Source organism: Vanellus vanellus (genome assembly GCF_965231255.1).
Source record: "Vanellus vanellus genome assembly, chromosome: 1".
Lineage (NCBI taxonomy): Eukaryota > Metazoa > Chordata > Aves > Charadriiformes > Charadriidae > Vanellus > Vanellus vanellus.
The window spans coordinates 11,761,248-11,777,671 of NC_138905.1; the positions used below are offsets into that span (position 1 = coordinate 11,761,248).

Consider the following 16,424-nt stretch of genomic DNA (forward strand, 5'->3'; position numbering starts at 1 on the left):
CCAAATGGCAGATAAGCAGGCTTGAAAACTGGAGAAGTTGGTCTCAGTGCATCTGTATTACACCTGTGTAGTTCCACTTTGGCTTTATTTGCATATTTGGGATTCATCATGGTGTAAATGAGATTCATTTCTCAGTTCGTGTTTCGATTCCAGCAGAGAAAGCTGCAGTAAAGATTTGCTGTTGGATCTGGTTTTTAGACAAGGTGGATCTGTGTGCCATTTTATATTAGCTGGAGATCTGCTTCACTGTCTTACCTTTCTTAATTTGAAAGGGCTTTTTCCAAAGCTAAGATGATTTCCTTGGTTCACAGTCTTTTTGTAATTGCATATGAGGCCACCAAATATCATTTTTTTTAATTTAATTTTTCCTTATAGCCCCTTGTCTAAAAGGAGTTGAACTGAAAAAAACACGTGGGACTTCTCATGTAGCCTCTTAGCTTCCAGTTATTACCTCTGCCTGCAAAGTCCACTCTGAGTCTTCAGGCAAATTTTGGTTTTCCCGTGAGGTCTTGGTATTACTCTAAGGAGTATTATTACATCCTGAGAACTGATGTCAATCATAACATAAACTAAGGCTGAGACCTCAGACCTATGACCCTACATCAGGCTGCATTAAGATTTCCATCTTTAAATTTTAGCCATTTTTTTTCTCTTAAAATTTGAAGAGTTGCAGTTGCAAGAGTTCTGTCAGAGAAAGGATTAAACTTTGACTTTCATTCCGTGTTTTTTGTAAAGTATCAATTATCAAAAAGTGAAAATACTGATGAATATGAAATGAAATGTTTTATACAAAAAGTCTTTATAGTAGTGATCATTTTAAACAATCCTCTTGAAAAGTCTCAAAAAGGCTTGTGACAAAAGCTTATGAATTAAACATGACTTCTGCTGGAGTGAACAGGCAAGTTTTTGAAATACATTAAAATGAAAGTGATGTTGATTTTTTGATTTTGCCAAAGAAGAACTTAAGTCTAGGATTACATATTGCTGCCAGTATCCAGAATCCACATGAAGGTAAGTTGTTTCAAATAGGCTAAGAGTGCCTGTTTTTTGAGGAGGGAGGATTAAGGGGACATTTTTTCTTTGTTTTGTATAAGATAGATGCTGACAACTTTTAGAATATTCTGTGTCACACTTCTAAATTAGCCATAAACCAACTATTTTTGAAAGAAATTTTTGCAGTTTATCTAAGTAAGACAACATTTAAAATGTTACTGTGTTGAGAATGAAGGCCTCAAGCAGATTATGTATCTAAATTTGAATTTTTCTCCTATTTTCCTTCTAATTTGATTTATGTAATTGTCTGATTTATATTGTATAGTTTTTGCTAAATATAACACTTGTCTTTAATTATTTGGATTACTGATGGAAGAGTTTTCAGTGTTGCACAATCACCCTCCACTTTTTCTTGTCTCAACATTCTTATTCAGATTGTTATCGTGGCAATGGGAAGAACTACATGGGGAATCTCTCCAAGACAAGATTTGGTCTAACTTGCTCCACATGGGACAAGAATATTGAAGACTTACGTAGGTGTGTACATATGAAACAGAAAGAGATGGTTCAGTGAGTCCTGAATAAATACTGCCTCCAGATGGCATCTCCTTTTCTTCTGCAGTGATTCTAAAATAGCCACTTATGCCCTGGAGATTTTAATATCTTCTTTTTTTTCTTTTTTTTTTTTTTTTCTTTCTCTCGGTGTTTAAAAATATTACACAACATGTCTTTGTTCAGGCTAACCACTAATTGCAGGCTTTGGGATGTTTCTTAGTGTTTAGTTTACTGACCTGGTTTACCCCATCTTTGTCCTTGAAAGTTTTGTTCTATGAGAGGATAGCAGGAACAGAGCAGGAAATTGTTATCTCATCAATCTAATCTCATAGCTCATGCTTCTTCAGGCTGGGGGTTGTACTTGAAACCACCTAAGGTCCCTTGCAGCCATGAGTCTATTATCTAATGACACTGACATCAAATGCCATTAAAATGACTTGAAATTTCTGTTGTTTATCATTACTTTGGCTTCATATTCAAGTAGTGGGAATGGCAAGTTACTTTTAATTTATTTGTTAAGGTAAAAATGAATCAGCAATAAGTACAGAAGAAGTTGTGAGTTTTCAAGACTTTTTCAATTATGCCAGGATCTTCTAGTTGTTTTTGCTGGTCTAGAAGAGTAGGTTAATAAATCTCAGGAGTGACAAGAACAATGACTTCCAGGTACCGCACAAAGACAGAGATTCATCAAAAATTTTACTATGTATCAGATAGTACACACATTAGTGGCCCAGATGGAAACAGTTTTCCCTTTGTTTTCCTTTAGTTTCTGAAGATGTAATTATGTCTATATTACCTTTGGTACTTGTTCTTGAGTTAGTGCTCATGATCACCAGAGTCATAGTGCCCAACATATTAGCCATTGCCCTCCGGAATCTGGTTGTCCCTGATTCCTGTCCTGTCCATGTAAGGGAGGCAGAGGCTTAAGTTCATGACTTCTGAGAGCTCTGATAAGTCTTCAATTAGCTGTAAATGAAACAGCCTGAAGCAACTGGGTGCTTGATGCAGTTGCATTCGTATAACGTTGAGCACAGATCAGCCTTTCTTCTCTTAGTCCCACAAATTTTCCATCTGGGAACCTCTTTGGAGAGTTATCTGTGTCGCTTCAGCAGTTGCTCTGGTTATGGGTGTGCTAGAGGCAGCATGCACAGTTGGTTACAAAACCAAAAGGGCCGTGCAGTTGTAACTTAGGAATTCTGCATGCTTCTGTCTGACAAGCCAGAAATAAAAACTTCTTTGCTTCAGATTTCTACCCCAAACTTCCACCTTTAAACTGCCCCGTGTAGGTTCGCAACTTAGGTGACTTATGACTGGAGTTTGTCTGAGCCATTCATCCTTCTCCTTGCCTGCTGCTCAGTCTTGCTAACTTTCTTGCATTTGTCCTTCCTTTGCCTAAGATTCAGCTTTCTTTGCAGATTCCGTGCTCCCTTGTGCTAATCTGCAGGGAGAAGGCACCGGTGCTCCCCGAGAGGCCTGCAGATTTGCTAAGGGCAACACAGACGCTCTTCTAACCAGTGCACAGTTCCCTCCTGAGAGTATCCAGGGATTTTAGCTCAAATAGGAGATCTAGAAACCTCCCAGCTGTCCGGTGCTCAGAATACCAACCAGAGGAAACTTGGCCCCAGATCGAGCAAATATTTGGGTCTCATCTTCCCTTTGATTTTAACCAGCCCTAAACCCTGACCTGTAGGCTTCTCAATCAGCTAATATTACAATGTGGAGCAAAGCAACATTTAACCTTTGAAAATTTGGGCTATAGTATAAAGCTTTTCAGCACTTTGAATTTTTTTTCCCTGTAGGCATATACAAATATTCAGAGAACCAGATGTTAGTAAACTGAAGAAAAACTATTGCCGCAATCCAGATGATGATTTTCATGGTCCCTGGTGTTACACAGATGATCCTCTCGTTCCTTGGGATTACTGCCCTATTTCTCGATGTGAGTACTTGGTATGCCTCAGGCATTGCCAACTGTGCCGTCCCAGTGAAGCCATGGTGTCACACACGTATGCATACCTTTCTGTTGTCGCTTGTGGCAGCAGAAAATGTGTAAATCCATCAAGAATCAATTGTGCATGACTGAAAAGGGATGGACAGAAGCTGCTTGTGCAATATATGAACAAGGGGTCCTTTTCCTTGACCAGCTTAGAGATTTCAAGGCTTATTTATGCAGCAGGAGCATAAAAGAGCTATTACAGATGGTCAAACATTTTCCAACAGATCTAGCTATTGAATGAGGGCTGGACGGAGACAAAGAATTGTCTAGTGGTCAGAATGCTGGCTGTGGCCTCAAGAAACCCAGGGACAGTTATCTTCTGTGCTACAAGCTTCATAGTCTCTTTGTGTGTTCTGCATTTGTGAAATTAGGATAACTCACTATATGTATGCTGATACATCTATGTGTTATATACATTCTGCTTTTGGATGTTTATGGGATGATTTAACTCCTGGCAAGAATGAGGAACATCACTCCTCTAAAGCTGCATGTTAACATCTAAATAGCTTAAATAAACAGAATTAAAAGTCATAGGGACATCAGTTATAAACCAAAGTGAAGTGGAAAGAGATTTATGCCGAAAAACGTGCAATTCACATTTAGGTTCAAGATTTTTCTCTTAAATTCTCATTTCTAAATCACTGTGCCGTATATCCTGAGAGAACATTTGAATGGTAAATCAGGCTTTTGAACGCATGGCTGTGATCTCTAGAGATTAAGGATAATGTTACATTCATTCCTTGCAGCAATCTGCTGCATTTCTTCATAGTCTGGAGTGCAGCATCATCTAAGAGGTGATATTTGAAGTCTCAGGTGATATTTTGGCATCTATGTGAAGAGTAAACAAACTGTGCAAAAGGTCATTTGTGTCAATGTAGGTAAAGAACAGCAGCTGAAGAAATATAAATATTATTCACTCACTCTGAGTTTGTTATCTGGATCTCTGAATTCCTAAGGAAATATTCACAGCAAACATTTGTAGGTTACATGGCAATGGTGAGTATGACGATTTCTGGAATCAAACTGCGGAGCTGGAATATGTCTGTTTTACAATTGTAACTCGTGTGGACTGGTATTAAACTACACTAGTTCACTCAGGTACTGATAACCAGCTTAACCAGTACAGACAAAATTCTGGCAGTTCCCAAGTGTATTTACTTGGTGCCTTGAACTGGTCTTTTCAAACTGCACTATATAAATATATTTGTATGTATGCATGCATACATACACATATACAGATGCATACACATACACATGCATATGTGTATACATACACATGGGAATTTAACTATGTATACCTTTATATATATATTATCAATAACGCAAATCTACTTGGATGAGACTGTTTAAATTTTGCCTGTGCAAATTTTCAGTAGCTACACCTGTAGCTCATACTGCTGGGTCACTCTGCAGACTTCACTAAAGGCAAGAATTTTGAACAGAGTTTAAGCAAGTGTGTTGGAATTGTATTTTTACTTGGACTAGATGGAAGAACCAAGCCAGATTTTGGGGAACAGATTTTGATAAGAATAAGTTTTTGCTGGTAGAAGCAGCATAAAAAGACTTTTGGAGTTTCAAACGTTTTTAAGAAAATTAGAAATTTTCATTAAATCTGATTTGGATTTAATCACATGACTTCTATAGTTCCTGAAAGCTTTGAGAAAAGTCACAACTTCATTTTTCAACATTTGTTTGCTTGAATAAAACATGTAATTTACACATGACTGATATGGCCTGATGTAGTCAGTATTCAGCCAAGAAGAAAAATGTCTGAAACTCCTGTTGCAAAATGTTTAATTCTTATTTCATTCTATTGGAATGAAATTCTGCCTTCTCATTAATCCGTACCAAATTCTGCTTTTGCAGAGTACTAACGAAATCATTGAAATTTAAAACTTTGTGAGCTATTAAAATTAACAATACGCCATTTGCTGTTTATTTTTACTCTATTCAATTTTTGGATGTGTTTTAATTTTGTATTATGGATATCTTATGTGTCTGTCTAGGTGAAGGTGATACAACTCCTACTACAACCGGCCTGGATGGTAAGTGAGTCTGCAGATGTACTGTTCGGTGCATGTACTGTATCCTCTGAGACTAGCCATTTCTTTCTGATTGGGAAACAAGAGAGAGGTCAGCTAAAGATACAGAAAAACATACAGCCTGGGAAAAATAGCTTTTACAAGAGGAAAATGTAGAATAGCTTTATTATACTCCTTTATCTATGCTCACTGTCCCGTCTTGCCAGTGGTGAGATATGGTAATGACTTTCAATGTTTGCTTATAACTACGTAAATCTCCATAATAAACCTACTTGAATATATGTCTTTTGTATTCTCTATGAATATTTATACAGGCTGACCCAGCTTCACTAAGTAGTTTTGATGCTCTAGAAATATATTTCATTAGTGCAGGAAAGTTAATCCATAATAAATATTGACCTTCTTGTGGTCCTTATGTGCAACTGTACAGGTTTCCTACCGCTGTTTTTAGTAAAATGTGATCTCTGGACCTGCTTTCAGATACTGTCATTCCTTGTGCCTCAACAAAACATTTGAGAGTTGTAAATGGAATCCCAACACAAACTAACGAAGGATGGGTGGTTAGTTTGACATACAGGTAACTATCACTTTGATTAAAAAGACAATGCATCTACCAGGGTATTTGTTTTGGAACTGTAGAAAAGGTTGATGGTAATAAGAATACTTCTAAATTGCAGTTAAATTCTGTAAAAGCAGAAAATCAGCATTGCTGGAACATGAGGTGATTCCATAGTATTCATTCCATCAGTGAAATGTTTATATGTTTGTTATTGCTACCTTGCACCCATGAGCTTGTATAGCATTCTTAGCGTTCCGCTCTTTCAATTAGCTACTGCAGCCCTTTTCATATCATTGGCTCAGCATCCAGCATTAAACTGTTTATTTCAGAGACTGTTACCAAAAAATTTTCATTTCATATCATTATTTTCATTTTAACAGCAGTACATTTAGTTGTGACGTGACGGATTCAGGATATAGATCCACCTCAAATTTAGCTTTCTGTTCATATCATTGCATGCAATTGAGATGTAGTCTGTTCAAAAAAAAAAAAAAAAATAGGATGCTATAAGGAAATCCTTTTCATTCTGTAAAACAAGATCCTAATATGTACATCTAGAAATGTGTATTACATTATGGCAGAATCTTACTTTGCTACTGTGTAAAAACCAGAACAGAGAATTACTGTTTCCTATGTTCATTACTCTCTTTCATAACTCATCACCTGGGAGTGTGAACCATTAATGTATAACAGAAGATGTATCTTATGCATCAGCCCTGTATCTTCTATCAAGAAAAAAAAAAAAAAAAGAAGGGTTTTTCTTTGTCTGCTGGTACAGACTAAAGTACCTCTTACTGCTATTAGCTTATGATTTGTCAACTGTTTTAAAACTAGGTTGTAAAACAGGTCTTAAATGAAAAAATGGGGTAAGAGAAAACATAAAAAGCCTATTTTCTACATTGCTTCATTGCTAGAGAAATTTTGGGGGTCCTTCCCATCCTTGGTAATCTTTGCATCTTATGAGATCCAGTCAGAACTAGACCTTTCTGGAAGTCTAGCAGATGGCCCAGAAAGAAGGTTCTAGAGGAACATCAATCTATTCCTAGACTAAATAACCAGATAAGTGGGATGAATCACTCTCTGTATAAGTTTATCTTTGCACTGTTTTTAAAGCAACCTTGATGTTTGTGGAACTTTTAGACAGGTAAGGTGAATTACATCTGGGTACCTAAAATTTAAACAGCTAACGTTAAGTTAGTTGAACGTGGATTTTGTGCTATTCAACAAAGTTCCATTAAGGAGATGAGTGCTTGAATGTTTTCAGGTTCTTTTATGAAAAGAGGATTCCTGGAATACTCCAGCAGCAAAATATATTTTTAAGTATTACATGTATGCACAAAAATGTAGTTTTATTTTGTATTGTTACCAAGGAAGCAAATACAACGTTGTCTGAAACAAAATCTTAATGACTTCAGGGCTTTCTGCAAAAAACTAACTGTACACCTCAAAATGGAATTGCCAAGTCTGGATGACAAAGGCTTAGCGATACTTAGAGACTTGTATTCATATTTGGCAAATAAGGTCCACCCCTAAATGTTAAATTAATCAAGGACATATTTTCTTATATTTCTGATCAAGATTCTGTTATCAGGAATATTTAGGTGTATTTGGATGAATTTTATCTATTTCATGGAATCAGCTCTGGATTTGTGCCACATTTAAAGAAGATGTTTAACCTTCCTATGTGTACTAGTCAATCTTCTAAAGCAGATGATGCAGTCTTGTAAATTCCTTTTGATAATTACTGAAGCAAACATAATATGCAAGAACACATTTATATTCCTGACTGTGACATTTGTATAAAAAAAAAACTGGGAAGAATCTATATTTTAAAAAGAATCCATCCTTTTGGACCAGATATTTTGTTCCTCAATCAAAATACAATTAAAAAAAAAAAAAAAAGGCAAGCATCTGTGTTATTCTGCTGTCTTTGAACTCCATATAGAGTCTGGGCTCCTTCCAGCAGTTCTTTGCAAAGCTTTGAACATTTGTGTGATTTGAATTTATAAATTGTGAGATTTTAAGCTTTTCCCAAATTGCTGACAATTCTAATTCACTTTCCAAAGAGCTGCAGAAAATAAATGTGATTTTGGAGGCACAAAGAAGGAAACTAATTAATCTGCATTCCACAGTCATCTTTATTTTTTAAAGAACTGTCATGCTTAATTGCTTTAATTTTACTTGATATATTATGCTGCAGTTTTTCTATAATCACATGTAGGATGTCATACCTTGCAGATTGTTTCCAACTGAAGTATGTGGGGACAGAAATCTCATAGGGCCGGTAATCAAATAGGAACTCTCCACCTTGAGGTCAATGTTTTGAATAATACCTACATGAATAATGACCAAATGTTGTTTACATCTGGTGGCAGTCTGGGGACTTGTTTGAATGTTTCCGTCCAGTTCCTATTACAAAAAATTAGTTTGCCTTTTTTTTTTTTTTTTTAATTAGGTCTTATTATAAATTCAACTTTGAAACCACTAAATAAACAGAGTAACTCGATTTCTCTTTCGTCCTGCTTTGTACCTATTGGAGAAAATCTCTGCAAAGTCATGCTATTGTAATTGTTGAAACTGTAGAGCAGAGGGACAGAGCTATGTTTTCACGAGCTGTCAGTCATCCACCTTTCACCAGCAAAAATAAGTGGGGAGCAAAAGTACTCTTTAAAGTTTTTACCTATGTAGAAACTAACTTTATTACTTTTTTTTTTTCACTTTTTAATTTTTTTTTCTTCTTTTTTTTTTCCACCCCCAGGAATAAGCATATCTGTGGAGGTACTTTGATAAAGGAAGAGTGGGTTCTAACAGCAAGGCAGTGTTTCCCTTCTCGGTACAGTAGTCTGTAGTATTGCAATATTGAAATACATCTATTTTCAGGAACTTGCCAGCATAACATTTCTTCAACTTAAATGCAGCATTTTTCCCTCCTGTTTGGCTTTAGCACTGCTTTTCTGATGTAAAAGTCCTGTGGGATCTTGGTATTTTCTGTTATTATTGTTGTTAATCTAAAAGAGCTCTGGCTATTTTACATAGAAGTATAAATATGTTTTCCAAGTGTAATGGTTAGACAATTGCCTCTTTATAAAAATAATCTCATCCGTCTGCTCAACTGCACTGAATAAAATAGAAAAATTGGGCAAATCTCAAAAAGTTCAAAGGTTCATACTGTCCAAGCATCTAAATGTTTGGATAGTATTAGGAAACAAAAATTAGATTTTAGTCACAGTTAAAGATAGAATTATGTAGTGGCTTCAGACCAAAAACTGACGTCCGAGCATGTTGGTTTTGGAATAGCAGTTGGCAGCATAAACCCATTTCTAGTGAAGAGTATTGGTTAAGATCTTCAAGCATAATCATATTAAGCAGAGTTTTTTTGAGTTATTTTGTTATGCACTCAGCAAAATCCTAACCTCCTTTGCCTCATTTAGGTACAAAGATTTGAAAGACTACAAAGCTTGGCTTGGAGTCCATAATATCAAAGGAAAGGGAGAGGAGAAGCATAGACAAATTCTGAATATCTCCCAGTTGGTATATGGCCCCGCAGGGTCAGATTTGGTCTTACTGAAACTTAGCAGGTCAGTAGCTATTATTGCCAATCCCAGGGTTTTCAGCTGATGAATGAGATTCTTCCTAAATAAGATTTGCAAATTCAGTTCTCTACTGCTGTGATACTGCAGATGGTGTCTTCATGGTGTAAACTTCCAATTGTAAGAAATTTCACTTGATATATGCTTGATATATGCAGAAATGCAGGTTCATCTACCTTACTCAAAAACCAGATGTTACTTCTGAAAAATAGTGCCTACATTGTTTTTCCTCATAACCAGGTTTAGGTTTGTTGGGGTTTGGTTTGGTTTGGGTTTTTTTTTTTTGGGGGGGTCATTATTGTTTGTTTAAAAAAACAAACAAAAACAAAACAAAAGAAAAAACAAACACACATTGACTGGTATATGGCTTTAATTTATAGAATAAGCATGAGATTCTAACTCATACCCTTGTGTATATATGAGCTTTCAAACTTTCTCTGTATTAGCAAAACTATATATTCAAATGAAATGCCATCAGTACTTACTTTTAAGATAAAAACCCAAGTTAAATTGCATGAAAGTGGTGACAGCATTTCAAGAAATCTTTTGACAGTTAACAGCTGTAGCACAAAAACTAGGTAGAAGAATCCATCATATTCTTCAAAGATGGAAAAGAAAGGAAAAGGATTGGCACAGTTTTTAATTGCTGCGGTCTATAATAGATTTAATGTCATTTTTAAGATACATTTTAGAAGGTTAAGTAAAATCCATTATATCTATTATTTGTTTTTTTTTTTTCAGACCTGCCATATTGACAAATTTTGTAGAAATAATCCGATTGCCCATTTCTGGATGTACCATTCCAGAGAAGACCAGTTGCAGTGTTTATGGATGGGGATACACTGGATGTAAGAACCTATTTTTAAAAACTAAATGAATACGTTGACAGCTTACTTCCTCTTGTCATTATAGGTGAGGCTGCTGGTAATGCCTGATACCACAGTTGTCCAACTGTAAATCTTTGAGGGTTTTATCTAAGATCATTTCATATGAAATATTTTCTACTAGTCCATCCTTTTTTGTTTGGTTTGGTTTGGGTGACCGGCAAAATGATTCAAACATTTCAAAGAACGAACTAGAGAAAAATATTGTTCTACAGGTTTAAAAAATATGGCAGAATTGTTTTGCAGACATCTAACCCTTTCTGGAAAATTCTGGTTCATCTACTTGAGCAGTCTCTCTTGGTATCCGAAAGCAGGCTGCTCTGTGGAAAAAACTAGTACAGAATCCCGTAATCGAAGACATAATTAACCTACACAAAGACAGCGAAGGAAGGATGCACAGGCAGCCCTAAGTCTGGCATTTCCTAACTTTTGAGTACTTGACTTTGCAACCTTACTAATGTTTATTAAACACAGTTTTTTGTGTGAAGTAAATACAAATATGCGGGAGAACAGACATCTATTTAGTCTGGTAAATGCTATATCTGGCTAATTATGTGTTGATGATAAAGTTAATAGCTGCCAGTTGACAATAATTACTCCAATAATTGCTGTGCTCAAATGTCATTTTGCCGCAGACCCTGAGTAAGCAGCAGCAACAAACTCGGGCTGTCCTGGAAGCGGAGCAGAAACCAGGCTGTAACTCTGAGGCTCTCTTCCTTGTAACCATTACTCCGCATTTCTTTGTGGGTGGCAAATAATCTGTACCAACCCTCTCCCAGATGACAGCCTTTGATGTTCCCAGCATGGCCATATTAGCCATCCTCTGGGGGGAACGGCTGCCAGGGACGCAGGGAAGTCGGGCTGGAGCACGGTGCAGCATCACGGGAAAGCTTGGCTTAAGACAGCTGATAAGGAATTTGCAATGTCGTGGAGTTATGTAATACAGTAAATACATAACATCTGTCATCCGAGGACTTCGTACTATATTGTACGCACTACTTAATATAATCCTCACAGCATCCTAGTCAGAGAAAGAAGAAGTGTTACATCCTTTTGTTTGTTTGTTTGTTTAATTCAGGGAAGCAGGATAACCATTCAGTCAAGGGCAAGCTTGGCATCTTCTTTTGATGGCTGTGCAGAGAACGAGCAGGTCCAAGGCCTTTATTTATCTTCGCAGCTTGTACAGACTTGTCTTTCGACATGTAGAACAAGAGCAAGCTCCACAGGGCTCCTGCTTCCTGACCTTCACACTGATGAATGGAGATTGCACAAAGCTGTGGCTCTGCCCTTGCAGGCACAAAGTCATTCAGTGTAGCTGAGCCAGCACAGAATGAGAAAAACTCTGCTCCGCTACAGTATTTTTCAAGTCACACGTCCTTCCCTAGGCCACGGCAGGCCCTGTTGAACATTAAGGCAGGGAGCAAAATCCAAATCCTTGCTCCGCTGATGGGAGTGATAACATTTTCAGGCTCCCTTTTTCTGACTCCTGCCAAGTGACAGGGCAGGCTGGTGGTGGACTGTAGAGTAAACCCAGTTACCCATGCGCTTTTTTCTAATAGAAAAAACTTCTCCAGATATTCTTAGAGAACTGAGCAGACATGCACGCCAAATGAATTTCTTGCAAATCTCATTTGTAGCAAATATAAGAAAACCAAAAGACAAGTACGTGATAATGTGAGTACAGCAGAGAAAGTACAATAACTGAAGTTACATGAGTAAGTTTATCCAGACTGCATCTTCAATTTTTTTCTTCCCCTTAAACAGAATAATGTTTTCATTCTCTTTTCAATCCTAGTAGTTAACTATGATGGCCTTCTCCGGGTAGCAAACCTGTTTATTTTGGGAAACGAGAAATGCAACCAATATCTCAAAGGGAAGATCACTGTGAATGAGTCAGAAATCTGTGCTGTGGCTGAAACCGTCGGTGCTGGGCCTTGTGAGGTAGATATTGCGTTTCCTAACACAGTCTTAGGAGCCATCAACCTGACTATTTCTGTCCCACAAATAATTTATTAGAGTTTTTTTTATAATTATTCTCTCAGCATTAATCTTGTACACAGAAAGTTATTTTACTCTTCTGCATTGGAAAATGGTTTGTGTTTCTAGTGATCTATTTTCTGCCAGAGTGCAGGAAGAGGTTCCTTTGCTTCACTTTCACCCTACCACCATACCAGTAAAGGATTTTCATCAATGTTAAATGTATTCATACGACTAAACGCTTTGCTAGACTGAGACAAATTGGTGTTCTGTATACTAAGGACTAAAGTGGGCTGTGTGCTAGCAACAGCAGTATATTTTGATTGAGTAGCAAGCAAAGGCTGCAGCAAATTTAACTACTTAGCTAGATGAAGACTTGCATGCAAAATACATAAAAGTCACCGCTCAACAGAGTTGATAAAGTTATGAGGGAAAGAGAAAGATCCAAAACCGAACTGATGTTCAGTATTAGTCAGGAAGATGGAGCATCTGATCTCCCCGATCAAGCCTGAGCAACATCCTGGTGAGGACAGGAGAACAACTTCACTGGAAGTATAGTTTGACACAGTTGTTTTGCTTGGGACTAGTTTTAATAATGGAGAAAAGACATCTGAGGGGAAATGCTGTAAATCATTTCTTACAGGAAGACATCATTTTTTGTGTGGAAAGTCTGCCTGATGAGATGATGTCTAGAAGGACAGTCATGAGTATTATTATGCATTTAATATCTGGAATAGAATAAATGATTTCCTAATACTGATGTTAAACAAGCAGTGAAATTTTCCCTACCCAGGGGTACTACCACACCACGGGGAAACAAGGTCTTCGTCAGGCTGAGGCCTCTTCCATTTATTATTAATATTCCAAAGGATCATTTTGTTATTGCAAAGTATTTTCTTCAAAATCAAATATTTAATCATAAATGAGCTCTTAGACATGTCAAGCCTTATAAATGAAACATCTGCATGGAAGTCTGCTGGGGACCCTGCACTTCATTTTCCCCTGCAAGAAGAAATGGACTGAATTAGTATTAGCAATCTGTCTTAATCACTGCACGGTTTCCTGCTCCCTGAGTTCCCCTTTGAAGCTACTTTCCTCAGCAGAGAACAGGCAGAGAAGCAAAATCAGATTGATAGGTGAAACTCCACTCCTGAAAGTGTTTTATGAGCCACTCTGATGGTGCTGACATAGTTCATTGTTCGTGTGGGAACCACTCTGCAGTCAGTCAGAAAAAAAACCCAAATCCAAACCTAATAAAGGTCAAGCATTGTTGTGTCTCTGGTGATCCGGACAGAATACAATGCTAATTGTCAGCTTTTATTTTTTGAAACAATGTTTCACTATCTGATATGAATATTTACTGTCTAGTATTGCAGCTAGTTTGCTCGCTTCAATATACGTTTTGCCTGCATAAAAACTGCACTATGTTCAAGTCCCAAATCTATATGAAAGTTTTTAAATAACCGTTTCAATCTAACTTAAACTGGATGTATTTTAGTGCTAAATAAGACCCCGATCTGAGTTTGACATACTCCAAATTTTCACTGAATTCGTGTACTGATGCATAGATATCTCATTCACTCAGAATAATGAAAAATAGTATTTTAATAAATTATATCTCAAAATTATGCCTACAAAATATTACCTTTTATTATACTTGGGATCCCCACCCCCGCCTCCCCGCCCCGGCCAATTAGCGCACATAGATTCTCATCCTAGAGCCTTGCAAGATGGTTAACTGTCAGAAGGATATTAACCTGGCTCTGTCAGTAGGCTTTGATGTAAAGCCTGTTATAATAACACAGGTGTTTATCAGTCCACATACATACACATAAATGCTATGCTTTCAGGTAGCTGAAAGAGGAGAGTAAGACCGACTAGTCTGAAGTCACTAGAATCACATGTGAAGATGGATCACAGGGCTTAATTTGCATAGGAAGCAACCAAAGGTCAAAGGCCAACCTTGACATTGGTTTGCATAAGTTCTGGTTGTTAAAAATATATTGGGAGCTTTTTATTGTCCTACGGTACAAATAACTCTATTGCCTGTTCATTGAGCTACATCAACCCCAAAAGAAACCAGTCAATTGTAGACAGTGGGGGCTGTGTCTTGAAGCATTGACATCCTTTATGTTTATTTTTTCCTAGCGAGATTATGGTGGTCCCTTGGTTTGTGAACAAAACAGGCTGAAGATAGTAGTTGGTGTCATTGTTCCTGGCCGCGGATGTGCCATTCGAAATCGTCCTGGGATTTTTGTTCGGGTGTCATATTACTCTCGGTGGATACACAAGATTATGATGACCTACAGAAAACCCTGAAAAACTCAACAACTTCCACTCAAGAAAAGACTTTGGACAACACGGATTTAATGTGTAATGTAAAGATCAATAATTTTTTAACTACTTGATAGTCAAGTTTGTTGAGCTTCTTTTAATATTTATGGGTGTTTTTGGTGTTTTTGTCTATCAGTGTTGTTTTATAAATGTTGGAGTGTCTTACAGTATATTCAAAGTATGGTGACATGTCTCCTGAAGATACTTGAATGGGTAAACAATTTTGCAAAGATATTATTACTGGATGATAAATGGTTTTGTAGGAAAAGATCACATGACCTCTTTTATGCTGCTCTTCAGATCATCTTAGAAGGAGAAACAAATTATGCTTTATTTAACACATCTTATTCTTTCTGTGAGCCATATATTTCTCTTCATATATGACAAAAGACCTACTGAGAGGTAGCTAGATCTGTCAAGGCCAGCATATATGATCATATTTCTCTTCCCCCCTTATAAGAGGTCGAAGATTTCAATACTTCATTAAAAAATAGTCTCCTTAGAAATTAATCTTTTCATTATTGATGGACTTTGACAAGCCTGCCATGAGCAGAGTTCTCATAGAAGTCAATATCCCTTCCTTTTACACAGTGCTTATAGACTAATTCTCCATTTAGTTCCTTCTGTGTGTATGTGGTCCCCTAACAGATATCTCAAAAACACTTTTGCATGAAGGAAGAGACATAGAAGTGAATTGGCTAGCAAACTATTGCTCATTTGTTTTAAATTAGTCCCAGAAACAACGGTGACCTTACAGTGCTAAAGAGAGTATTTCATACAGATTGAAAAATTAACCCTGATGAGCTACTGGCAGACTTTGGCCATTAAAAGATATTTCAATCAAATATGCCCGAATATTTCTCAACAGACAAGTGTTAAAAATTCAGTTGATTCTAGTTATTTCATGAAAGTAACTCTGTATTTACAGCAGGAAAAAGAACAGTTGAACCTGGCACCTGGCTGAGAGCCTTAATACTGGGAAAAGTAAGTTATACATTAATAGTCTTTCAGAGACTTAAGATCTTTAATAAACCCTTACCTAGATTTGGAAAAAAAAAATAATCCTTTGTATAATTCCTTTCAGGGTAATAAAATTATTGCAATATTGAGATGATCTTGTATGTAATATGGAAAACATCACCAATAGTTTAGTAGCTCGTGTTTCCTGCCTGTATGTAGAATCATCATTTTCCTTTATATTGACGGGGACAGGGAACAAATAGTCATCATCTATGAAAAGTTCTTGTTCTCCTTTAGGCATTTAGTTTTTGGGCTGGAAGTATGTTACAAATATGTTGTTATAGGTGTCATCAATTACCCTGTAATTTCTCGAAAATTGATAGAACATATATCCAATTGTTAGTTTTACTACTGTACGTGTAATTGCATAAATAACTGCACTGTTACTTCACTTGTGACTATGTAATTGTTTATGTTTCCGGTAGCAAATTGTATGGTATGTGTATCATATCTAACTGCGTAGCCGCTAAGCTG

General features: G+C 36.8%; 1 protein-coding gene across 1 annotated transcript in view; it reads left to right on the top strand.

Moving 5' to 3' along the window:
- The window catches only part of HGF (hepatocyte growth factor), a gene marked incomplete at both ends in the record, with an annotated part of 58,258 nt that extends 43,343 nt beyond the window's left edge, over positions 1-14,915 (top strand). The window contains 9 exons of the mRNA XM_082498510.1: positions 1,428-1,530; positions 3,348-3,487; positions 5,551-5,589; positions 6,067-6,163; positions 8,904-8,978; positions 9,577-9,723; positions 10,477-10,583; positions 12,415-12,560; positions 14,745-14,915. Of these exons, the coding sequence (XP_082354636.1) occupies positions 1,428-1,530; positions 3,348-3,487; positions 5,551-5,589; positions 6,067-6,163; positions 8,904-8,978; positions 9,577-9,723; positions 10,477-10,583; positions 12,415-12,560; positions 14,745-14,915 (1,025 nt within the window). The remainder of the gene's footprint in view (positions 1-1,427; positions 1,531-3,347; positions 3,488-5,550; positions 5,590-6,066; positions 6,164-8,903; positions 8,979-9,576; positions 9,724-10,476; positions 10,584-12,414; positions 12,561-14,744) is intronic.
- Between the last annotated feature and the right edge of the window lie 1,509 nt (positions 14,916-16,424).